The sequence below is a fragment of the Thalassophryne amazonica genome, chromosome 16 (genome assembly GCF_902500255.1).
Source record: "Thalassophryne amazonica chromosome 16, fThaAma1.1, whole genome shotgun sequence".
NCBI classification, from domain to species: Eukaryota; Metazoa; Chordata; class Actinopteri; order Batrachoidiformes; family Batrachoididae; genus Thalassophryne; species Thalassophryne amazonica.
Window position 1 is genome coordinate 61,766,371 of NC_047118.1, and position 25,132 is coordinate 61,791,502.

The 25,132-nt window shown below is 38.4% G+C and overlaps 1 protein-coding gene across 3 annotated transcripts in view; it reads right to left on the bottom strand.

The window, feature by feature from the left end:
* Positions 1-5,476: 5,476 nt before the first annotated feature.
* The window catches only part of LOC117527256 (TOM1-like protein 2), a 77,294-nt gene continuing 57,638 nt past the window's right edge, over positions 5,477-25,132 (bottom strand). For 2 of the 3 annotated variants that reach the window (XM_034189494.1, XM_034189492.1), the window contains 4 exons: positions 18,062-18,121; positions 17,348-17,384; positions 6,398-9,453; positions 5,477-5,658 (listed from right to left, as the gene is read on the bottom strand). In XM_034189494.1, coding sequence (XP_034045385.1) covers positions 9,308-9,453; positions 17,348-17,384; positions 18,062-18,121 — 243 coding nt within the window. In that variant the 3' untranslated portion in view covers positions 5,477-5,658; positions 6,398-9,307. The remainder of the gene's footprint in view (positions 5,659-6,397; positions 9,454-17,347; positions 17,385-18,061; positions 18,122-25,132) is intronic. The other variant, XM_034189495.1, reaches the window with a different exon arrangement.

Genomic DNA, 25,132 nt, shown 5'->3' on the forward strand with positions numbered 1-25,132 from the left:
AATTCAATAAATCCAAATGGAGCAGCTTGGATGCACTTTTTTTTATTTCTCTGAGGAACTCCAGGTCTACGTGGAATTTTGATGAAGATCTGAAAAGTGTGATATGTGAAATTATATTAAATAATAAATGGGTCTATTTAAGCATACATCAACAGACTTTATTTTAATACATTTAATGTTATTTGACATTTTATTTAACAGAAGCTGACAGTGTGCATATTGAAAAATAGTGGTCTATTATTCCACAACGCCTGGGTCTATTTTAGAAGTGAAATGAACCAACTACCATTGATTAAATCTATTTCATATTGTCGCTGTACTGTTTATTTGAGGGGGGAAGCGTTGAGTGAGTGAGTGAGCATGGCTGCGTGTATTATGGGCTGGTCCACTACGGCCAATCACATCAAAGTAGGTTGGGCTAATAAAACCAAGCCTGGTTGACTTGAAGCAAAGGCTCCTCCCGTAGAACCAGTAAAATCCTCCAATGAGAACCTCAGAAACCGAGTGGGGTGATCTGACGTCACACCTCTGGCTCCAGCGATTACATCATGTGTTTCTGTCCTCGAATGTAGAGGCAGCAGGCAAATAAACTATATGTTTACTTTAGAAAAGGATAAAGCAACCTAAATGTAAAATTAAATAAATAAAATAATATATTTCACACAAAAAGTATGCGTGCACTGTATGAGCATATTTGTATTTAGTTGAGTAAAGTGTACGTCTAAAGACACCTATATGAAATATAATTTTCACAAACACCAGTACTTATTAAATTAATTAAATTATAAATTGGTGAGATTGCTACAAAGAAAGCATCCCGCAGAAGTGTGCTGGGTAAATGCTACAGTGACTGTGAGTAAAACAGCAATGTTGTTGTGACCATGAGTAGTGCAGTGTAGTAATATTTAAAAAGCTTGTCAGCACATATGCAACAATAGTTCATGGAATCCTGTCAGTAATGACAAGCGAGCAACGAAAAGAAGTGACAAAGTTATTTCTGTAAAAGCTGCCAAAGAATATATATATATATATATATATATATATATATATTAGTCTTTGAGTTCCTCAGAGAAATAAAAGTGTATCCAAGCTGCTCCATTTGGATTTATTGAATTAATATACGAGGGCTGTCAATAAAGTATAGGTCCTTTTTATTTTTTTCAAAAACTATATGGATTTCATTCATATGTTTTTACGTCAGACATGCTTGAACCCTCGTGCGCATGCGTGTTTTTCCACGCCTGTCGGTGACGTCATTCGCCTGTGAGCACTCCTTGTGGGAGGAGTCGTCCAGCCCCTCATCGGAATTCCTTTGTCTGAGAACTTGCTGAGAGACTGGCGCTTAGTTTGATCAAAATTTTTTCTAAACCTGTGAGACACATCGAAGTGGACACAGTTCGAAAAATTAAGCTGGTTTTCAGTGAAAATTTTAATGGCTGATGAGAGATTTTGAGGTGATACTGTCGCTTTAAGGACTTCCCACGGAGTGAGACGTCGCGCAGCGGTCCCAGGCGCTGTCGTCAGCCTGTTTCAAGCTGAAAACCTCCACATTTCAGGCTCTATTGATCCAGGACGTCGTGAGAGAACAGAGAAGTTTCAGAAGAAGTCGGTTTCAGCATTTTATCCGGATATTCCACTGTTAAAGGAGATTTTTTTAATGAAAGACGTGCGGACGGGTCCGCGCGTCGGGACGCAGCCTGGATTTGTAAAATCCAGGCGGCTTTTGATGGCTTTCAGTGGAGTGAGTATATGAGAAATTGTTTAACAGCTGGACATGTTCCAACTTGTCCTTAAGGCTTCCAACGGAGGTGTTTTTCCTGTGGTGGAGCGTCGCAGTAGCTGCGAGCTGACGCTGCAATCCGCCCGCACGTCTTTCATTAAAAAAAAATCTCCTTTAACAGTGGAATATCCGGATAAAATGCTGAAACCGACTTCTTCTGAAACTTCTCTGTTCTCTCACGACGTCCTGGATCAATAGAGCCTGAAATGTGGAGGTTTTCAGCTTGAAACAGGCTGACGACGGCGCCTGGGAGTGCTGCACGATGTCTCGCTCCGTGGGAAGTCCTTAAAGCGACAGTATCACCTCAAAATCTCTCATCAGCCGTTAAAATTTTCACCGAAAACCAGCTTAATTTTTCGAACCGTGTCCACTTCGATGTGTCTCACAGGTTTAGAAAAAAATTTTGATCAAACAAAGCGCCAGTCTCTCAGCAACTTCTCAGACAAAGGAATTCCGACGAGGGGCTGGACGACTCCTCCCACAAGGAGTGCTCACAGGCGAATGACGTCACCGACAGGCGTGGAAAAACTCACGCATGTGCACGAGGGTTCAAGCATGTCTGACGTAAAAACATATGAATGAAATCCATATAGATTTTGAAAAAAATAAAAAGGACCTATACTTTATTGACAGACCTCGTATATATATATATATATATATATATATATATATATATATATATATATATATACACACGTATATACGAGGTCTATTAGAAAAGTATCCAACCTTATTTTTTTCAAAAACCATATGGATTTGAATCACATGTGATTACATCAGACATGCTTGAACCCTCGTGGGCATGCGAGAGTTTTTTCACGCCTGTCGGTTACGTCATTCGCCTGTGGGCAGTCTTTGAGTGAGGAGTCGCCCACCCTCTCGTCGATTTTTTTCATTGTTTAGGAATGGCTCAGACTGCTGCTTTGTTTGATCAAAATTTTTTCAAAACTGTAAGGCACAACTGAGTGGACACCATTCGATAAATTCAGCTGGTTTTCGGTAAAAATTTTAATGGCTGATGTGAGATTTTGGTCTGTAACTGTCGCTTTAAGGACGGCCCACGGCGCCTGACGGCGATCTGCGCTTCGAGGCGGCAGCGTCTCGCCGTTTCAAGTTGAAAACTTCCACATTTCAGGCTCTGATAACCCAGTAAGTCGTCAGAGAACAGAGAACTTTCAGAAGAAGTCGGCATGAGGAGTTTATTCGGACATTCCATTGTTAACGGACATTTTGTAATGAAAGAATGTGCGGGCAGAGTCGCATGTCGGGCCGGACCCGACCGCGGGGGGTCGCGACAGGAAAAACACCTCCGTTGGAAACCTTAACGGGCAAGTTGGAACATGCCCAAGCTGTTAAACAATTTCTCAGTTACTCACTTGTTGAAAGCCATCAAAAGCCGCCTGAATTTTACAAATGGTTTTCAACACAGAGGTGTTTTTCCTGTCGCGGCGCACACAGATTCGCCGAGTCGTTTCCGTGACGACTCGGCGAATTTGCGAGCACGTCTTTCATTAAAAAATGTTCTTAAACAGTGGAATGTCCTCATAAAGTCCTCATGCCGGCCTCTTCTGAATCCTCTGTTCTCTCACGACGTCCTGGGTGAATTAAGCCTTAAATTAGGATGTTTTCAGGTCGAAACAGGCCGACGACGGCGCCTGGAAGCGCTGCAGGATGTCCCGGTCCGTGGGAAGTCCTTACACCGACAGAAACACCCCATAATCTCTCATCAGCCGTTAAACTTTTCACCGAAAACCAGCTTAATTTCTCGAATAGTCCTCACAGATCCAGAAAATTTTTGATAAAGCAACGCGTCGTCTGGAGCAGCGTGTGAAACAAAGAAATTCAGCCGAGAGGGCGGGACCACATCTCACTCAAGGCCTGCCCACAGGGAAATGACATCACCGACACGCGTGAAAAAACTCACACATGCGCACGAGGGTTCAAGCATGATTGGTGTAATCGCATGTCAATCAAATCCATAGTTTTTTTTTTTTATAAAACTTTTATAAAACTGCCAGTTAGTTTTATAAGATACCTCGTACCCACACACTTTTACTACAAAGCCACGCTGTTGTAACACATGCAGAATGTGGCTTGCCATTGTCTTGCTGAAATAAGCAGGGACGTCCCTGAAAAAGACCTTGCTTGGATGGCAGCATGTGTTGCTCCAGAACCTGGATGTACCTTTCAGCACTGATGGTGCTATCACAGATGTGGAAGTTGCCCATGCCATGGGCACTAACACACCCCCCATACCATCACAGATGCTGGCTTTTGAACTTTGCGCAGGTAACAATCTGGATGGTCTTTTTCCTCTTTTGTCCAGAGGACACAATGTCCATGATTTCCCAAAAAATTGTGAAATGTGGACTAGTCAGACCACAGCACACTTTTCCACTTTGTGTCTGTCCATTTCAAATGAGCTCGGGCCCAGAGAAGCCGGTGGCATTTCTGGATGTTGACGATGTATGGCTTTCACTTTGCTTGGTAGTTTTAACTTGCACTTGTAGATGTAGCGGCGAACTGTGTTAACTGAGAATAGTTTCCTGAAGTGTTCCTGATCCCACACGGTAAGATCCTTTACACAATAATGTCGGTTTTTAATTCAGTGCTGCCTGAAAGATCGAAGGCCACGGGCATTCCATGTTGGTTTTCAGCCTTGCCGCTTACGTGCAGAAAGTTCTCCAGATTCTCTGAATTTTCTTATTATGGACTGTAGATGATGGAATCCCTAAATTCCTTACAGTTGAATGTTGAGAAACTGTTCTTAAACTGTTGGGACTATTTTTTCACACCGTTGTTCACAAAGTGGTGATCCTTGCTCCATCTTTGCCTGTGAACAGCTGAGCGTTTTGGGGATGCTCCTTTTTTACCCAATCATGACACTCACCTGTCTCCAATTAACCTTCATTCATCATTCATCAACTTTCCAAGTCTTTTGTTGCCCCTGTCCCAGCACTTTTGAAATGTATTGCAGGAATGCAGGCATCCATTTCAAAATGAGCAAATATTTGCACAAAAACAAAAAAGTTTATCAGTTTGAACATTAAATACTTTGTCTTTGTGGTGTATTCAGTTGAATATAGGTTGAAGAGGATTTGCAAATCACTGTATTGTTTTTATTTACATTTCACACAACATCCAAGCTTAATTGGAATTTGGGTTGTATATGGGATTTTGATAGACATCTTGGAGAATGCCTTTTTTGTAAAAGATCAAGTCTATTTTTGTAATCTTAAGGGAAGACTCATCTTTGATTGTGAGGGATAGTCGAGAGAGAATAGGGTCATCGATTTCTAAAATGCATAAATCTTATTTAAAAACCAAGACAAAATTAATAAAAACTACACTAATTTCATCATAAATGTACATGATCTTGGCATAAAAAGATATTGTTGATGTTTGTATACATTAATATTTTAAAAGGTGCATTTCATTGTCAGTAATAGAAAACCTTTTTAAAGAGACTAGGTATGATTTGGTGCAGCTACGAGATCTAATGTGTTACACTATATACTTTACAATAAAAAGCTTCTGAACAAAGGAATTGTTTTCCTAGATATGTTGACATCTGTTAATGCAAAACAGATGGTCCATTATCCACCATACTTGGTACTTGGGGGGGGGGGGTGTCATGTGACACATTGAATTCCAGGCTAAGTGTTGCATCAGCATATGCAAGTATTAACCACGAGACTTGTACACAACCTTCAATAAGCACCAACAGTCATGAGGTAGAGGTCACAAACTGCTAGTGTTTTATTGGACAGTTACATACGTGCATTAAGCCACAGAGCAATCTGAGCCTTGGTAACAGACATAGGGCACAAAAAGAAAACAAGCCTTTCTTCCACATACACAGTGTTACCATCAAAACACTGCCTCGTATGTATTAGTCCATGAACCAGTCATGAATTTTGACCTAATTGGTACCACTTAAGGGGACGAAATGATACTTAGAATCCAACCTCAGTGTATCATGGCCTACACAAAAATGTATGATAGCCATCCCAGGGTGGTAGCTGTAGCCAGGTACGGGTCAATAAAGAATTACACAGAGGTCAAACTTAATAAATGCTCCAATCATGTTCAAAAGTATATCACATTATTTGTCAAAAGTTAAAGTTGCTCCAATTGCAGCAAAAAATGATGCAAATTATTGGTTGAAATAAAAGGATCAATAAATGGAATAGATTTGACTGTGGTGAATGCTTTGTCTCCAAAGTAAAGGTCAAACAAGGCCAATATCCATTGAATTCTATGACATGTGACATGTTACCCTGTATCATGGTAATGAAGCATGACAGATGGTCAGCTTTAATATTTGACCACTGTATAAACTGAAATTGACCTTTGTCACCATTTTTGCTGTTTTGACCCCATAACTCCAGAACATTCCATCATAGATAGTCCAAACCATACCTTTTTTGGAATCGTTATTATCAGACAAGTAATGTGATATAGTTTTCAACTCTTCATTGATCCCTACCTGGCTACAGCTACCACCCTGGGATGGCTATCATACATTTTTGTGTAGGCCATGATACAATGAGGCTGGATTCTAAGTGTTGTTTTTTCGCCATTAAGTGGTACCGAAAACCTGCTTGGCCCATGGACTATATTCACTTTCTGAAACAGCTTGGACATGGCTAGCTTTGAGTTACATAAACACAAGTAACAACACACGCCGTTATAGACCCAGAGATAAGTCACAAACAGAAACTGAGTGTAGTGTCCCTTTCATTAATATGTTTCCAAAGTGGGTTGCTGATTGTAAATCTGTTACCAGTTACCTGAAATACACGTTATCCTGTAACCATACAGCGCTAAATACCGTTAGGGCTAATTAATACATTTTCTCCATTAAAATACAATTAAATAGTGAATTATTACTTACAGAAATTCTTAATGTTAACACTATAAATATGTTAAGGTCAACAAATCATGAATACTTTCCATGTGATGGCCTATACTGACAATAAGTTTGCATCATACGACATAAGAAAATTCCAATTCACTAATGCCAGTTGGTGTTTGGTCTTTAAAAGACTAAAAGGAAATAATCTAGAGGGCATCAAGAACAGGAACAGAACATTCTACTGTTTTCACCAAAGTGTAATCTGAAGAAACCAAAGATGAACTCCACTTTAAGATACTTTGCCACAATCTTAATTCATAAATGATGAACCACAAATAAAAATACTTTAAGAGCTCACACAAATTGAGCTTGTCTTCTCAAGGGAAGATTTAAGATGAAATACAAAAATATAATGGGGTACTTAATAATACATAAAAAAAATTGTGCCTTCTGGATATCATCAATAGCCAATAATCAGATACAGAAATTAAGTTTGATGAATTGTGAGGTATACAGAATACATATTTTATAGTATTTCAAGAAATACGTACACATGAAAACATCCTTTAAAGTAGAGCATCTTGTTGCTGATTAGCTTGCCTGTGGTAAGATGTGCTCATAGTAATTTAAGTGCCACCCCAGTGGGCAATTAGTATCAATTTAATGTTAAATCAATATCAACAATTATTGTCAAAACATAAAAATTAAAGTTTTCATTGATGTCAATGTATGACATTGAATCAACATCATGGTGCAACTTCAATTATTGACTACTCCCTCCCCCTACAACAACAACAAAGAACTGATTGATTGATGGGAATCTGATTCAGTGGCCTTCTGGTCTCAACTGCATCTCCCTATCCCCACATGTCCCACTTTTTCACCACTGATTTGTTACCTGAAGACACTTCTTATCCTGAATAATTGTCACTATACAATTATACTGACTTTTCTGTATTTTTGTCAGCATACATGAAGTATACTTTCTTTTTGTTGTATACTTGTCAGTATAACCTAAGCATACTTTAAGTATAATCTGTTAAGTACATAAGAAAACTGAAAGCCTACTCATTTTTTAGTTTAAAAGAGGTGTACTGCTCATAAACTTGGATACATTTATTTTAATTCAGTTTACTTATCAAATATATACTTAAAGTATACTTAGTTTTGACTGGCAAGTATACCAAAAACTTGACATATACCAACAAATATACAGAAAAGTATATGGGTTACATGAGTAACACAAATCACTGGTTGAAAAGCTGGGGTTTGTGCTTGTGACCAGAAGGTCTTTGGCTCAAATCCCTGTCAGACTGGAAACCCCCCCAAAAAAACACTCTTTTGGTTAGGGGATGTGAGTCACTGACGTCGCATTGCGGTTATATAGTGATGTCAATGAAAACTTTCACTTTCGACCTTTGTTTAATAGTGAGTTGACAGCAATGGTTGATGTTGATTGGACTCTGAATTAACAGTTTTGCCCACTGTGATATTGTTACTTGCATATACATGTAACTGCTTAACTGCACTGAAATATTTTGTCGTCACAACTTGTCAGAGCCCATCTGTGTGTATTTAATGGACAGGTGTTGGAATGAAAGAGTTACAAAAGTTATGTGCAAAATGAAGTCAATCTAAAGACCTTTTCCCATCCCTTATAAAAATAGTAGCCATCTTGAAAAGACAAAGGACAATATAAAGGTTTGTTTTTGCGACAAAGTGCACTATCACTAATATAACAGGGAATGCACAATGAACAGAACATCTTTCCAAAATGAAATTATGACAAATGATGCTTTTTCAACTGGCACAATTGCGTGCATGTTGGTACTTAAATCCGGAAAAAAAAAATCTTTGGAATGGCTGAACATGTTTGCAACTTTTCAAACTTTTTTTTTTATTATTATTTTTGGTTGTAGTTTTCAATGGACTGAAAAAAGGAGGGGAGATTAATGGACACAGACCTTCCCGATTTGTAACCAGTAATTTTCTCTCCTTTTGTTTTTTCCCTTTGATTAACGGACATCCTGGGGGGGGGCGCAAATCTACTGATTCTGGCTAGCTTATTTAGCCAGACAATTCTAACACATCACTATAGACATATTATTCATTCCACATATTATATTCAATATTAAATTTCTAACAAAGTAAGATTTTATTCTTTGCATGAAATAAAATGTATAAATTGGCCATAATTACTGCACTAATACGGAATAGACCATTCATACAATTAATGCATAAAATAACAATTAGCTGAAAGTAGCAGATAACACAGTAGGCTGTAATGCTAATTTAATGCTTTCATACTGACCGGGTATATGTGCCTGCAGTAATAACTTTCATCATCAACCTTTTCCAGTAATGCAATTGTAGATTTTTAAAACCCTGTCAAAAAAGTAAGGTTGTCATCCTTTGGTTACAAATACATCCCACATTGCCAGTTTAATACATCCATATATCATTAAACACAACACATTAGTGTGCAGTAACATACTGGGGGAATGTGCTTTAGAAGAACAGTGACAAAAGAAGAAGAAGCAGGTGAGACGGTTTGCTACGTTACTGCCAGCCAGTAACGAAATGGGACAGGAGGGACAGTTTCAGAAGAGTCATGACGGGCCAGGACCTCCAGACATTCTAGCGAGAGGTCAAGGTTCTCTGATCAGAGTCTACAAGGCAAAGAGGGCATCTTCTGTCCGCTCAGCCTTCTTGTGGGAGCCACTAGGTGCACGGGCAGGGTGAGCTGGGTTATCTCCAGGGGGAGGTGGAAGAGAGTCTGCTGCTTTTGCACGCTCCTCCAGGAATTTGTCAAACTCTGAAAAAGACAAGTTAATTTGTCTGTGACACATACAGACATGATGGTTTAGTAGTAGTATATACATAAAACATGGAGAAAAAATGACTACCCACATCTGCAGTAAGAACACTGTTTCTTCTCTTCTGGCACAGATTCTAATGAGAAAACTCTGGAAATTAGCTGATACCAAATGCTAATCTGCTACTAGTGATAGTGTCTAATAGGAGACTGTAGTCTGGTTTGAACCCTCTGTGACATTGTAGGATCTGACCACTTATAGGGACCTCCATTTAATATATATACACAATATGAGTATATACAGTAGTGTTCAGAATAATAGTAGTACTATGTGACTAAAAAGATTAATCGAGGTTTTGAGTATATTTCTTATTGTTACATGGGAAACAAGGTACCAGTAGATTCAGTAGATTGTCACAAATCCAACAAGACCAAGCATTCATGATATGCACACTCTTAAGGCTATGAAATTGGGCTATTAGTAAAAAAAAATAAAAAAAAAAAAGTAGAAAAGGGGGTGTTCACAATAATAGCAGTGTGGCATTCAGTCAGTGAGTTCATCAATTTTGTGAAACAAACAGGTGTGAATCAGGTGTCCCCTATTTAAGGATGAAGCCAGCACCTGTTGAACATGCTTTTCTCTTTGAAAGCCTGAGGAAAATGGGATGTTCAAGACATTGTTCAGAAGAACAGCGTAGTTTGATTAAAAAGTTGATTGGAGAGGGGAAAACGTATACGCAGGTGCAAAAACTTATAGGCTGTTCATCTACAATGATCTCCAATGCTTTAAAATAGACAAAAAAAAAAAAAACAGACACATGTGGAAGAAAACAGAAAACAACCATCAAAATAGATTGAAGAATAACCAGAATGGCAAAGGCTCACCCACTGATCAGGTCCAGGATGATCAAAGACAGTCTGGAGTTACCTGTAAGTGCTGTGACACTTAGAAGACGCCTGTATGAAGCTAATTTATTTGGAAGAATCCCCTGCAAAGTCCCTTTGTTAAATAAAAGACATGTGCAGAAGAGGTTACAATTTGCCAAAGAACACATCAACTGGCCTAAAGAGAAATGAAGGAATATTTTGTGGACTGATGAGAGTAAAATTGTTCTTTTTGGGTCCAAGGGCCGCAGACAGTTTGTGAGACGACCCCCAAACTCTGAATTAAATTCAAGCCACAGTTCATAGTGAAGACAGTGAAGCATGGTGGTGCAAGCATCATGATATGGGCATGTTTCTCCTACTATGGTGTTGGGCCTATATATCACATACCAGGTATCATGGATCAGTTTGGATACGTCAAAACACTTGAAGAGGTCATGTTGCCTTATGCTGAAGAGGACATGCCCTTGAAATGGGTGTTTCAACAAGACAATGACCCCAAGCAAACAAGCAAAATCTTGGTTCCAAACCAACAAAATTAATGCCTCGCAGATGTGAAGAAATCATGAAAAACTGTGGTTATACAACTAAATACTAGTTTAGTGATTCACAGGATTGCTAAAAAAGCAGTTTGAACATAATAGTTTTGAGTTTGTAGCATCAACACCAGATGCTACTATTATTGTGAACACCCCCTTTTCTACTTTTTTTTTTTTACTAGTAGCCCAATTTCATAGCCTTAAGAGTGTGCATACCATGAATGCTTGGTCTTGTTGGATTTGTGAGAATCTACTGAATCTATTGGTACCTTGTTTCCCATGTAATAATAACAAAAATACTCAAAACCTGGATTAATCTTTTTAGTCATATAGTACTACTATGATTCTGAACACTATTGTACACACACTTCACACGGATAAATGGTATACGGGTTTGTTTTCCACTACAATCATCGAAGCAGTCAAAAAGGTTTTTTGTTTTTTTTTTCCGGTTCCTGGTGGAGAAGAAAAGGCGAGGAGGTGGGAGACGTCGTGTCGGTAAGTGTTATTCTACACAGCTAACCAGAGTAGCTCCATTCTCTCGCCTGCAAAACCGCCTCTACACATTTGTACGCAAACCACAACACGTCCATTTTCCCACCGCATCGTCACCTTTTCTTTGCATTTTCACTTTGTGTGTAATTTGCCCAAAACTCCATTGAAAATGCCGTGGTTTGTACCCTGGAAATAGAGAAATTATGTCATATGCATCATATTTTACCCCTTTAGCGCCCACCCGCAAACGAGACAGTGCTGCCTAATTCACTGTGTGAAATAGTTTGGGATCATTCTTCATATCTGAAGGGTATTTCCAGTACTGAAAAATATGGGCTGCAAGCGATATAATTACAGATATTTGTAATTATAACACTCAGAAAAGACAACAACTATCACCCATAGCTCGCGGTATCTACTCACAGCAACACACACTACCTGTCAATCAAAACAACCACACCCCTCCTTCTCCCTCCTGCATACATGGGGGGGGGGGGGGGATCAACCGAGAATGCACTGCTTCATCAAAATTCGTTCCCCCCTCCCTAGTCAGCTCAATTTCTAGTCCCATCTTCATTTTATTTCAACGTGTCTATGAGAAAACTGCACAAATTTATCCAGTTTTGCAAGCGTAAGACCATTCAGGCTTGTATGCATGCAAGCTTGTATTCAGGTTTTGTGGAATATCAAGTTATCTCAACGGGACAGCTGTGGTGCGGACACAGGAATTTGAAGCAGTTATCACTCATCATTGTTAGCAATGTCTATGCTTACCGTCTTATTGACTGTGGCTGGACAAATGAAAGAATCAAGAAACAGAATGGTGACAATAGCAATTGGAAGTTTAATGACTGTCATGTCAAACTTGTGGAACAAAGTATACAAAGTCCTGTGAAGCCAGAAGCAGCATTAGATAGCAGGACGATACTTTCCATGGTTGCTGTTTGCCACTTCATTCTTTTATTCATTATTTTCTATACCCGCTTACTCCAATCAATGGCCATGGGCGGAGGGGGAGGGGTGGGGCTTATGCCAGTAGCCAAAGGGTGAAAGGTGGGGTTCACTCAAAAGGTGGGGTTCACTCTAGTCAGGACACCAGTCCAGCGCAGGGCCACATACAGACAAACTGCGTGCCGCGTGCCACTAAGGAGAAGTAAAATGAGTGGAATGTAATTGTGTTGCAAGGTATGTATTTAATATTCCTTACTTAGTTGGTCCAGTCTGGTTTACACTTATTTGATGTATTGTTAATGCTGGCTGCACCAGTTACTGTGCAAGTAGAAGTACAACTAATGCAACTCTCTTCAAAATAAGGCAAACAATAACAGTGCTCTGATGTGACTATGTGGCAGGGAGAATCATGCATATCTTTATGGTTTAAAACATCTTAAACTGAGTTATACAGCGGGTAAAATAAGCATTTAACACGTCAGTTTTTCCTCAGGAAATATATTTCTAAAGATGCTACTGACATGAAATTTGTAATTTGTAAGTAATCCACATGTACAAAAAAAACAAAACAAATAAGCACAGAAAATAAAGTTATGTGTAATAATGTGAATTGACACAGGAAAAAAGTTTTGAACAGCTGAAGAAAGGGAGGTGCAAAAAGACACAGAAAACAAGACCACCAGCTGAAAGCAATCCTGCCCGTTGTCAGTGCAAATTCATATTAGCTGGTTCAGTCCCAAATGATGGCCTGTAAAAAGGTGTGTCATTACCAGTGTGTCACACAAGAAACCTTTCATGGTGGGTAAATGCAAAGAGCTCTCACACGATCTTCGCAACCTTATTGTTGCAAAACATACTGATGGCATTAGCTACAGAAGGATTTTTAAACTTCTGGATGTTCCAGTAGGCACTGTTGAGGCCATAATCTGGAAGTGGAAAGAACATCATTTCACTATAAACCGGCCACGACCAGGTGACCTCACAAGATTTCTGACAAAGGAGGAAAGAGTTGTCCGAGAGCCAAGGACCACTTGTAGAAAGCATGTGAACAACTGTTTCAAAGAAAATTAGGTAATGCACTCAGCCGCCATGGCCTGTATTAGACCTGTTCAAAATGTCAAATATTACAAAATCTTTTGGGTCAAATGTTGTTCTTGTTCCACTAATAAAAGGTCTGTGCCACACTTTATTGTAATCAGACATTGTTTAGGGATCCCCCACAAAGCAACAATTTTTCCCCAAACAAGCAATGTAGCAACCCAGTAATTCCAGTAATGTTCTCCTCTGGGTGACAAATCAACCACCACTTTTTGCAATTAGAAGCCATCACATGTACCTATAAAAGAAAAATAATGGCACCAGTCTTCTCCCATTAGGGTGGCGTTACCTTGCCAGCAGAAGGAGAGGAAAATGTGTCACTCTGAGAGACCTCTAAAGCTTATCTGACTGTGTTCAAATTTGGTCTGCACCTGTTAAACCCCAAGCGTAACACAAACATGTGGCCCGGAGTCTCTCACAAATGTTATTTTTTCACTATATAACATGAACAGTCTTAGCCTGTATGCAAGCAGGGGTGGTGGCCAAGTGGTTAATGCGCTTGGTTTCAGTTCAGAAGGCTCCGGGTTCAAATCCCACCCCTGCCACATTTCTCCATGTAATGTGGAGTTGCGTCAGGAAGGGCATCCGGCATAAAACCTGTGCCAATTCAACATGCAGATCCACATTGGATTTGCTGTGGAGACCCCAAGTGCAAACAAAGGAGCAGCCGAAGGGACTTACTTTTAGTCTTAGCCTGTATGCACATTCACCACGTAAGACTCCATTGCTGAAGAAAAAGCATGTTGAAGGTTGTTCAAAGTTTGCTGAACAACATTTAGAGAAGCCTGTGAAATACTGGGAAAATACAGTCTGATCAGATGAGACCAAAATTTAATTCTGGATGTCATAATACACAACATGTTTGGTAGTTAAATGGGACTGCACATCACCCCAAGAGTGAAGTTTGGAGGTGGGAACATCATGGTGTGAAACAGTTTTTTCTGCATACGGCACTGCCAAACATCATATGACTGAAGGATGAATGGAAAAATGTACAGAGATATTTTGATAAAAATCTACCAGGATGATGAAGATGAAGTGAGGGTGGACATTTCAGCAAAAGAATGATACTAAGCACACAGCCAAGGAAACTCTCAACTGGTTTCAGACAATGAAAATAAAGCTGCTAGAATGTCTGAGCCAATCACCTGACTTGAATCCAACAGAACATCTATGGAAAGACCTAACGATCAGAGTTCATAGAAGAGGTCCACAGAACCTTCAAGATTTAAAGACTTTGTATGGAAAGATGGGCCAAAAATCACACCTGAGCAATGTATGTGGCTAGTTTCTCCATACACGAGGAGTCTTGAAGCTGTCATTACAAACAAAGCCTTTTGTACAAAGTATTACATAAATTTCAGTAAGCGTGTTCAATACATTTTCCCTGTGTCATTTCATGTTTCTGTTTTTACACATAACTTAATTTCTGTACTGATGTGGTTTTGTTTTTTTTTAGTATGTATGGATTACTTGGGTTGTTACCAACATCTGGTGAAAATTTCATGTCAGTAGCACCTTTAGAAATGTGTTTACTGAGAAAAATAGTGATGTGTTCAATACTTATTTTACCTGCTGCATACAGTACCCGTGAAAAGTTTGGACACACTTCCCCATTCACGTAAATGACCCACATGCGCACGTGCGTACACACACACACACACACACACACACACACACACACACACACACACACACAAAATCCAATCCGCCGTAAGCCGTCTGGATGCATGAAGAACTGTTCAGATGAAAAGCTGATGTAATTTTTGGCTAGACTGAGGAACTACACAAAGTCTTTTTTTTTATTATTATGGAAGTCCAAAGTCAGTGCACTGTATCACCGGACTACACGTCACAATTTGGATTTTAGCAGCAGTAGAACACCAAAATGTAAGTCCCTTTTCTGTTGTTTATAAATTAATAAAATATCAGATGACAAGGATCTATTTTAACCATTATATAAAACAAATAATTAATGTTTTTACATTCTTTCAATGGAACGAATATTTAACGAACATACCATTGTCACGCTGCAGCTTTCACCTCATGAAATATTTTAACCACTGAACTCATAAACATTCATTATTTGTCTACTACACACACACACACACAAGCTGAGTTACCCGTTGTACGCAGGGTAATAATGTTGAATTTTAGCCATGTCATTTTATATTCCATGTCACTTTAGTTAAGGTGTAGTAAGGTGCATTGCACTGTGTTTGTTGTCATCATTAATTTTCATAGAGCAATTTGTGGCATTCATGATACTCAAGTGAATGATGATAAAAGGTGATAGCATGTCATATCACTGCAATGCTCTGGCATGACATACACAGCAGGTACACTTTAATTGAGAAAAAAAACATGCGCTTTAACTTGCATGTGGCACACACTGGCCCATGCAGATTTTAATTAAAGTGCGAATGAGAATGGCTAGGGTGCCATTCTCATGACAGCATGTTGCTGAGTCTTGTATTCTTGGGGATCCATGAGGGAAAAAAATGGTGACAAACCAGCAAAGTGCTGTCACAAACGCAACATGAAGTTCACCAGCCAAGACCCCGCCATTACGTAGTCAAGGTCATGACTGCAAACACTCTTCATCATTCATAATCATTGTCATTGTGAAGAAAATATATTGTGCCCATATAGAACATTCTGATGTGCTTTTCCCTGCGAGGCACAATCTGTGTATCTTCTCGACATCTTCGCACACAGTGGCATGTGATACTTGCAGCATAATGTATTTGTGATTTTTTTCAATTTCAATTTATTTTCATTTATATAGCACCAAATCACAACAGAGTTGCCTCAAAGCACTTCACACAGGTAAGGTCTAACCTTACCAACCCCCAGAGCAACAGTGGTAAGTATAAGGAAAAACTCCCTCTGAGGAAGAAACCTCAAGCAGACCAGACTCAAAGGGGTGACCCTCTGCTTGGCCCATGCTACAAACATAAATTACAGAACAATTCACAGAACAATTTGAAATGATATTTCATGGTGATTCTTGTTGATGTTTAGCCAGGCCTACTCGAGATTGTGGCGGTGTCTTGCAATACTTCATAGTTATGACATTGTGGCAGTTGTAGCATCTACATCAGGGGTCGGCAACTTGTTCCAGAGAAGGCCAAGACGGTCCAGGTTTTCTTTGCAGCCACTGACTCCACCAGGTGATTTCAATGATTAACTGATTTCATCTGCTCAAAGTGATATTAATCACCGAAATCACCTGGTCTACATGGTAGGCAGGGCACCACCAACTACCCAAGAACCATCACAATCTACAATTTGTGGCACTTGGACTTATAGATCCCGACAACTGTTGAAGGTGGAAACTCCCCTTTAAGGGATGTATAAGTGAAGCCGCTCATATGTTATTTTATGCCTGAGGCTTTTTTTTTTTTTTTTACCCTTTTCCTTCCGCAAGCTTCGTGAAATCACGCAGAATTTCAGTTTATGTTTTAGTTATGAGACATTTGCTGTTAATAGGAAGTAACAGACAAGTAAAACTTCATTTTCTAAGTCACTTTATTTTACTGTGCTTGTTGCATAGTCAAACTGTACAAGTAGATAGAAACAGTCTGAAAGTAGGTAAAAAAAAATTTTTTTTTTGCATATTAATTGACAACACTGCCTGTAATGTTAGCCAACACTAAAATTCATTCTTGGTTCCACAGTAATGATGAAATAATTTACTGTGTAGCATGTTGAAGTGAAGTATCAGCAACTTTATGAAACGTTTGCTCATAATACTGTAAAGAAGCAGAACAGAAGGAGCTCCAAACATAGCGGTGCATAAAATTAATGTGCCACTCTACCTTCTGTGCCTGTGGAATCACTGATTTTGCTAGTGACACTGACTAACAGCAATTATTTAAATTAGAATTTTTGTCGATAGTAACACATCGTGATAGAGTCTGTACCTTCACTGGTCACACCCTCCTCCGCACCATCACCTTTCTAATAATAAGAAAAAAATGAGATGTTATAATACACATATATACGTATTTGCAGGAACTGTTCAATATGGACTTAGTTTCACAGAAAAAAGTAACAGTTAGTGCAGCAGATGTCGTCTTAGCCTGTCAAATACCCCTCAAAATGGACAAATCCAAACCCACAGTAGAGCGCCGACCTCTGCCAAGCTCCAAAATGCTCATCTTTCATTGAAAAAGTAAGGTTTTTATAACTTGCAGACCTCCACTACTTTCTACCCAAAATTTAAGGGGCTGGGTTCCTGATTATAGGCAATCTTCGCAACACATTTGCGGGAAAAATGCTTTTATTCAGGTTCTAAATAATGGCAACAAAATCCTATATGACAGCATTTTTCCATAGGTGAGCACAAGGAGCCCTGGTGACTCAAAGGCTCATATAAACTCCTATTAGCAGCTTTCGTTTATCTTAGTTTAGAGATTTAATTAACAATATGTTACAAACTGCAACTCCTACACTTAAGTTTTATTGATCAGTCACTGGTGGAAATAAACTGTTACAGTGAATTAGAGGGAGTAAAAAATTAAACCAAAGTAAATCAGTTGCATGAGATAAATAAATAAAACATTATTAAAATAAAAACAGCCCACTGGATGGACAGAGAGAAAGAAGAGAAAGATATAAAGATAAAGAATTCTCACCACATCAGTACAGAGCCACTCCTCTATATCATCCATGACAGAGGACTGCGGTACGGGGATCTACGGAGCAAAGCCATGGACAAACCAAGGGGCAGCACCAAAGCCACGCAACGGAAAGACACCCCAGCACATACATACACGTACACAAATAACAGCTGAAATCATGACAGGCTTATACTCATTATTTAAAAACAAAATAAATTAAAATGAAAAAAAAAAAAGGGGGGGGGGGGGGTTCTGTCCACATTTAAACCTGTTTACATTAACAGCTGAAGTACCATGAATTAGATTTTTTTTAATCCATCATAAAAAAGACACTGATTCTCTGTAGATGTCGGAGGTTTCTTGAGATGATGACACGATAAGGGCCAAAAGATGGCAAAGCTGTAGCTCAGTTAGCAGTTCACACATCTTCACACTATTACACTGTGTAATTCTTGGTTACAGTAATTCCCTCAGGTCAGATCTGGAACCACCACACTACCAAACCACCATGGGTCCTGATCAGCAAACCAACCACATAGACCATCAGTCTGTTCCCAGCTCTCAAAATTAGCCTAATATCTGCAACAGCTAGGCAATTCATCCTCTTCGACTTTTCAGGTTAGTGAGGTTCTCAGCACTGAAGCACCTATATTCTGGATCAGGGAAGTGCGCCACCTCTCTGTAGCGTCATGGCTGTTTTCCGTCATAGTGCAAGTAGTACGCTTCATCTGAGACACTAAGTAATAACTCATTTGACACAAACTCATTCCAGTCATATCCAAAGATTTTCTGGAGACACGTGGTATGAAAGTGAGTCACCAGATCTGATCACAAGTCTCACATCCATACAGTAAGACTGAAAGCACCAGGACCCTGAAGACTTGGACCTTGGTTCTCTTGAGGTCATACTGACATCACCAGAGACCTCTGTTCAACAACCTCATCACTCCCTAACATCGGGTTATTTCTTGTGTTCATGTTGGTAAGTTCACAACCCAGACTGTGTGCAAACTCCTGCAAAACAGTGTGATCTTAAAGTCCAGCAAGAGATGCCAGTCGGTAGGACTTCAACCGAACCCTTACAGAAGATATAAGTCTATGGTCAGAGTTCACAAACTGGGTAGTAGACTCTGCAGGTCTGCAATTCATTTAACTCCTTTCTCATCCTGCATGTCTGTTTTTGACTGGGTAGGGGTACAGACAGTGAAAGGTGTTGGACACAGTGAGAGGTGCAAGAAGTAAAAATAATTAAAAAAAAATTTCCAAATGGACCATCAGTCACATCTTTAGAGAACCAAATCTAGGGTCATATATGCAAGTCGTCCAACTATAATTTTCAGGAGAAATTTAATAAATAAATAAAAATCAGCACTCTGTCAGACAGGTTTTTAGGTTTGTTTGTTTTTTTTTAATTCAGGTTATTTCAGCCAATAATGTGAACATAGCCACTCTGTGCATTTGTAGCTTTCCTATTACCTTTTATCACATCACATCCAACAATCTGTTCCTCAGCTGTTTCCTCTGAGAACAAGAGTTCCCAGGTTGTATATATGGTTCTCATTAGTTCTGTAGTGCTGACAATTCAACAGCTGCAGACTAATGTCACAAAGCAGCATTCATTATTCCACATCATTAGCTAATTAGCAAATTGCTTGAATGTGATTAACAGATTGATTGAATAGGAAAAGCTGAGACACAGGGATCGTCAAGAAGAAGGGCATACACAGAGCGTGCACAAACACCATGCGAGCCACACAGTGTGTGAGAAATACTGCAGTGATACTGTGGCGATGTAAGAGTGGACGCTGTGTATTTAGCATGTGATGGGCATCAAAACATCAGACGGACTCAGGGATGCTGGGAAAGAAATAAGAGGCCACAATAACCACATGCTGCAGCTCTTTTTCTTTGGATACCACTAATGTGCCTCATGTATGTGGCAACCTGTTTGGCATCGTCACATTTTTTTCATGTATACCAGACATTATTTGATCAGTATCTGAAAGTGTCTTGTTTAGTATCTTCTCATTTATAAATTTCTTTCTAGAATGTTTCACATTCTTCAAGAGAAGAACACATATCACCCATCGGTGCTTGACTAATATATGGTACAGTAGTGTTCAGAATAATAGTAGTACTATGTGACTAAAAAGATTAATCCAGGTTTTGAGTATATTTCTTAATGTTACATGGGAAACAAGGTACCAGTTGATTCAGTAGATTCTCACAAATCCAACAAGACCAAGCATTCATGATATGCACACTCTTAAGGCTATGAAATTGGGCTATTCGTAAAAAAAAGTAGAAAAGGGGTTGTTCACAATAATAGTAGCATCTGCCGTTGACGCTACAAACTCAAAACTATTATGTTCAAACTGCTTTTTTAGCAATCCTGTTAATCACTAAACTAGTATTTAATTGTATAATTGTATATCATGATTTCTTCACATCTGCGAGGCATTCATTTTGTTGGTTTGGAACCAAGATTTTGCTCATGTACTAGTGTGCTTGGGGTCATTGTCTTGCTGAAACACCCATTTCAAGGGCATGTCCTCTTCAGCATAATGCAACATGACCTCTTCAAGTATTGTGACATATCCAAACTGATCCATGATACCTGGTATGCTATATATAGTCCCAACACCATAGTAGGAGAAACATGCCCATATCATGATGCTTGCCCCACCATGCTTCACTGTCTTCACTGTGAACTGTGTATTGAATTCAGAGTTTGGGGGTCGTCTCACAAACTGTCTGCGGCCCTTGGACCCAAAAAGAACAATTTTACTCTCATCAATCCACAAAATATTCCTCCATTTCTCTTTAGGCCAGTTGATGTGTTCTTTGGCAAATTGTAACCTCTTCTGCACATGTCTTTTATTTAACAGAGGGACTTTGTGGGGGATTCTTGCAAATAAATTAGCTTCACACAGGCGTCTTCTAACTGTCACAACACTTACAGGTAACTCCAGACTGTCTTTGATCATCCTGGAGCTGATCAATGGGTGAGCCTTTGCCATTCTGGTTATTCTTCAATCTATTTTGATGGTTGTTTTCCATTTTCTTCCACGCATCTGTTTTTTTTTTTTTTTTTTTTGTCCATTTTAAAGCATTGGAGATCATTGTAGATGAACAGCCTATCATTTTTTGCACCTGCGTATAAGTTTTCCCCTCTCCAATCAACTTTTTAATCAAACTACGCTGTTCTTCTGAACAATGTCTTCAATGTCCCATTTTCCTCAGGCTTTCAAAGAGAAAAGCATGTTCAACAGGTGCTGGCTTCATCCTTACATAGGGGACACCTGATTCACACCTGTTTGTTCCACAAAATTGATGAACTCACTGACTGAATGCCACACTACTATTATTGTGAATACCCCCTTTTCTACTTTTTTATTAATAGCCCAATTTCATAGCCTTAAGAGTGTGCATATCATGAATGCTTGGTCTTGTTGGATTTGTGAGAATCTACTGAATCTACTGGTACCTTGTTTCCCATGTGACAATAAGAAATATACTCAAAACCTGGATTAATCTTTTTAGTCACATAGTGCTACTATTATTCTGAACACTACTGTATATATGAAATATCTACCTGCACTTTTTAGAGGCTCTCCAGGTCATAACTTTTTATATTCATGTGACTTCATTGTTGACATCCCCCAATAAGTTAAATAGTAAAAAAAAAAAAAAGTAAAAACAGTTTAAGTGTACAAGAACAAATTCAATTCTATTCAACATATGATTATTAGGGATTTCATGATGTGATCACAGAGATGGACAGTGGGCACGAACAAGATATTTTTTTGGACTGATCGCACTGAATATATGAAACATGAATCAGTCTACATTCCACCTTGATCCACTTTGTAAATGCCTTGCCGACAGCACGAACAGCCTGCTAGCTCAGCAGAAATGCCATAGTACGTGTTTTAAAAGCATACAGTATATGCAATGTTTCACATAAAATATATATCAAGTTTGTTTCTGGTGCCAGATTTCTGTTCAGATGGTACATGTGATATACTTCTTGCCGGCCAATCAGGTAGCATATTTCACATGAATACACAAGTTTTTCTTTATCAACTTGTCTAACTTTTCCTTCTACTAACAGGCACTATATAGACTCACAGTCAGAAGGGCAAAGGGGTGCAAAGACTCCCCACTCCCCATATTTTGGGTAAAGATCCACATTCTTCAAAGACATTTTTTGTATATTCTAATAATAATGTACAACATCAAGATCCGATATGGATTTGCATGTTGATTTGGCACAAGTTTTACGCCAGATGCCTTGCCTAACAACTCCACATGGAGACCGGGCATGGCTGGTCTCGAACTGGGAACCTTTTGTTTTGGAAGCAAGTGCACTGACCACTTTGCTACCCTGCTGCCCGACTATCATCATAATCCTCATAATAATAATAATAATAATAATATTATTATAAGGAGCATTAATGTATTTCTAACTAAAGCATGGCGGACAATCTTTCATCAATGTCATTCAATCAATATTACTCCGAATATTTTCATTTACTATTACAATCAACACTAGGTGAAATTGATAAGAGCCATATATAAAATTCTATTTGCTTATTTTGTTGTGTAATATAAATAAATAAATAAATGAATAAACAAATAACTTCAAGGAGCAGTTTGAATTGAAGGTAGCGTTTTCCCCTTATGCATTGCAGAGTTGTTTAATTGTCAAGCATATACACTGGATTGACTTTAATGTGCTTGCAGTTTTCTGCACAGGTGTAATATCTAGGAAAAAAACAGATCAAGATCCAGTATCAGAAGATACACAATATTACACATAACTGTTTTTTTTTCTTTTAATTGTTTTTGTCGTGCACTGTATGCAAGATGAATTTCCCTTTTTGGGATAATAAAGTATATCGTATTGTACTCTGAGGCCAAAACCCTACTACCAAGGTTCAGTAATATTGCTTAAAACATAAAAAGTTTCCTCATGAGCAATAGTTAATGCACTGAATAAAAACAGCAAGACAGCCCTAAGCACTGGAGCACTTTTAAATGAAACAAAAAGAAAAAAAAGAAAAAAAAAATCATGTAAATATATGAATGGATCAGAAAATGTACAATACATTCTCATAATTATTACTTGCAGCAGTAACATTAATATTTCAAATATGTTCAAAAATTAGTATCATAACAGCAACATAAAGGTTAAACATATTAGTTGGTTGAACAATTTGTGATTAGGAGGTGGTACATCAGGTTGTTGTTAATTATATCTAGTGTATTATCTAAAACCTACAGACCATTAAAGAAAATCAACAAATACCACAACACAGAAGCCTCAAACACACAGCATTTACAGTATGTCTGGACGATACTCTCAACAGCAGCTTGAATGCTGTTGTTTGAGTTTGCTGTGCACCAGAAGTATTTGTACTCCTCCACAGCGTTAGTATGTGACAGTTAACAAAGGTAAGTAGTAGAAAGAATTCCATATTTGCTCCTGAATCTGTCCACAAAGGGGAGGAATTAAGGAAATCTAAGCCATTGCTAGTTTACAAAGCACCAAAGAGGTGAACAATATAGATATTGTCTGCAGTAATAAATGTATTTGTATATAATATTAGGAATATTCATGTTCTAGACATTCATTCCGGAACTGAGTCAAAATTTCCTAAGGGATAATAATATGTAACAAATCATTTAACACTTCAAATCCACTGTTTCATTAATCAAAATACTTTGTATTAAACTCTGGTAAGTGACTTAATCATATGAACTAGTGAAAACATAGTGCTTTCATTCCATTTCTAAAAAATTACCCGCTTATGTATGTGTATTTCTTTTGCACATTATGATCTCTGACTGACAACAACAATGTGATACTCAGCCATTTTCTCCTTCTTCGCGATTTCCATGAAATATCAGTATTTCTTACACGTTAGCTCTTGACATGTTGACATACTTATCATATCACAGCCTTTTGTCGACACATTTCAACCAGTAACCAGCAATTTTTTTTTTTTTTTTTTTTTTACTGACACAGTAATATGTGTAAGGATAGATTTCTTTTGTCCTGATTTTTGGATATATAAAAGGTGTGCTTGAGACTTTCAAAGTGATTTTTACACAATTTAGTGTAATCTTTTTGTGAAACAGCAGTCATTTTGTGGCTAAAATACATCAAATGGCTCTCAGAAATGCCTACTTTTGGTTTGTTGGACGTGTTATATTTGACTGGGTCAAATTTATTGGCTCACATGAAAAAAAAATTTTTTTCTTAAATGTAGGGGTTGTGAAGCACAAATTTGTTTTATTATTTTATTATCTCTTAACTATATTGTTTTATTCAAAACCATGATAATATAAATCCACCCATAAATATAGCTGGCATTTCACTTTCATAATAGTGTCAGTCCTTGATAACACCTTAGCAGATTTTGACTCAGCTGTTCCATATACCACCAGGTCAATAAATACCTGGACTGTACCAAAGATAGTTAGTTCTGCAGTCTGCCACACCAATACAAAAACTGAAAGCTAAGTTTTAATTTGAGCATTTTCATATCCATACAGGCTGAATGAATTCCAGTGTCTTTTTTTTTAGTGTGTCCACCCTTTTTAACACACTGATAAAAACATTAGTGAACCACCAACATAATGATCACAAACCATTTAAAAAATGCTTAATCATAATTTATGAATATCAAGTATACAAAACTGAAACTGCTCTCTATTTTATACTGGTTTAATATGAACACATTTGGTTTTGCAACTGCTGTCAAATAAAACAAAATATTTTTTTAAATCTTTTTGGCCATTTTTAGATTCACTGATAATCAGTTCATTATGAATTGATTTGGGTTGACTACACTTTTGCAATAGCTGGCCCCAAACTGTGGCTCAACTTACCCCCCCATACGCATTATTACTGACCTAGCACTTTTTAAATTACAGCTCAAGACTTATTTATTCAAGATGGCTTTTAATACCAATTCCTTTGACTTCATGCTCGGTTTGTGCTCTAGCATGCACTGTCAACTGTGGGACCTTATATGTAGACAGGTGTGTGTCTTTCCAAATCCTGTCCAACAAACTGAA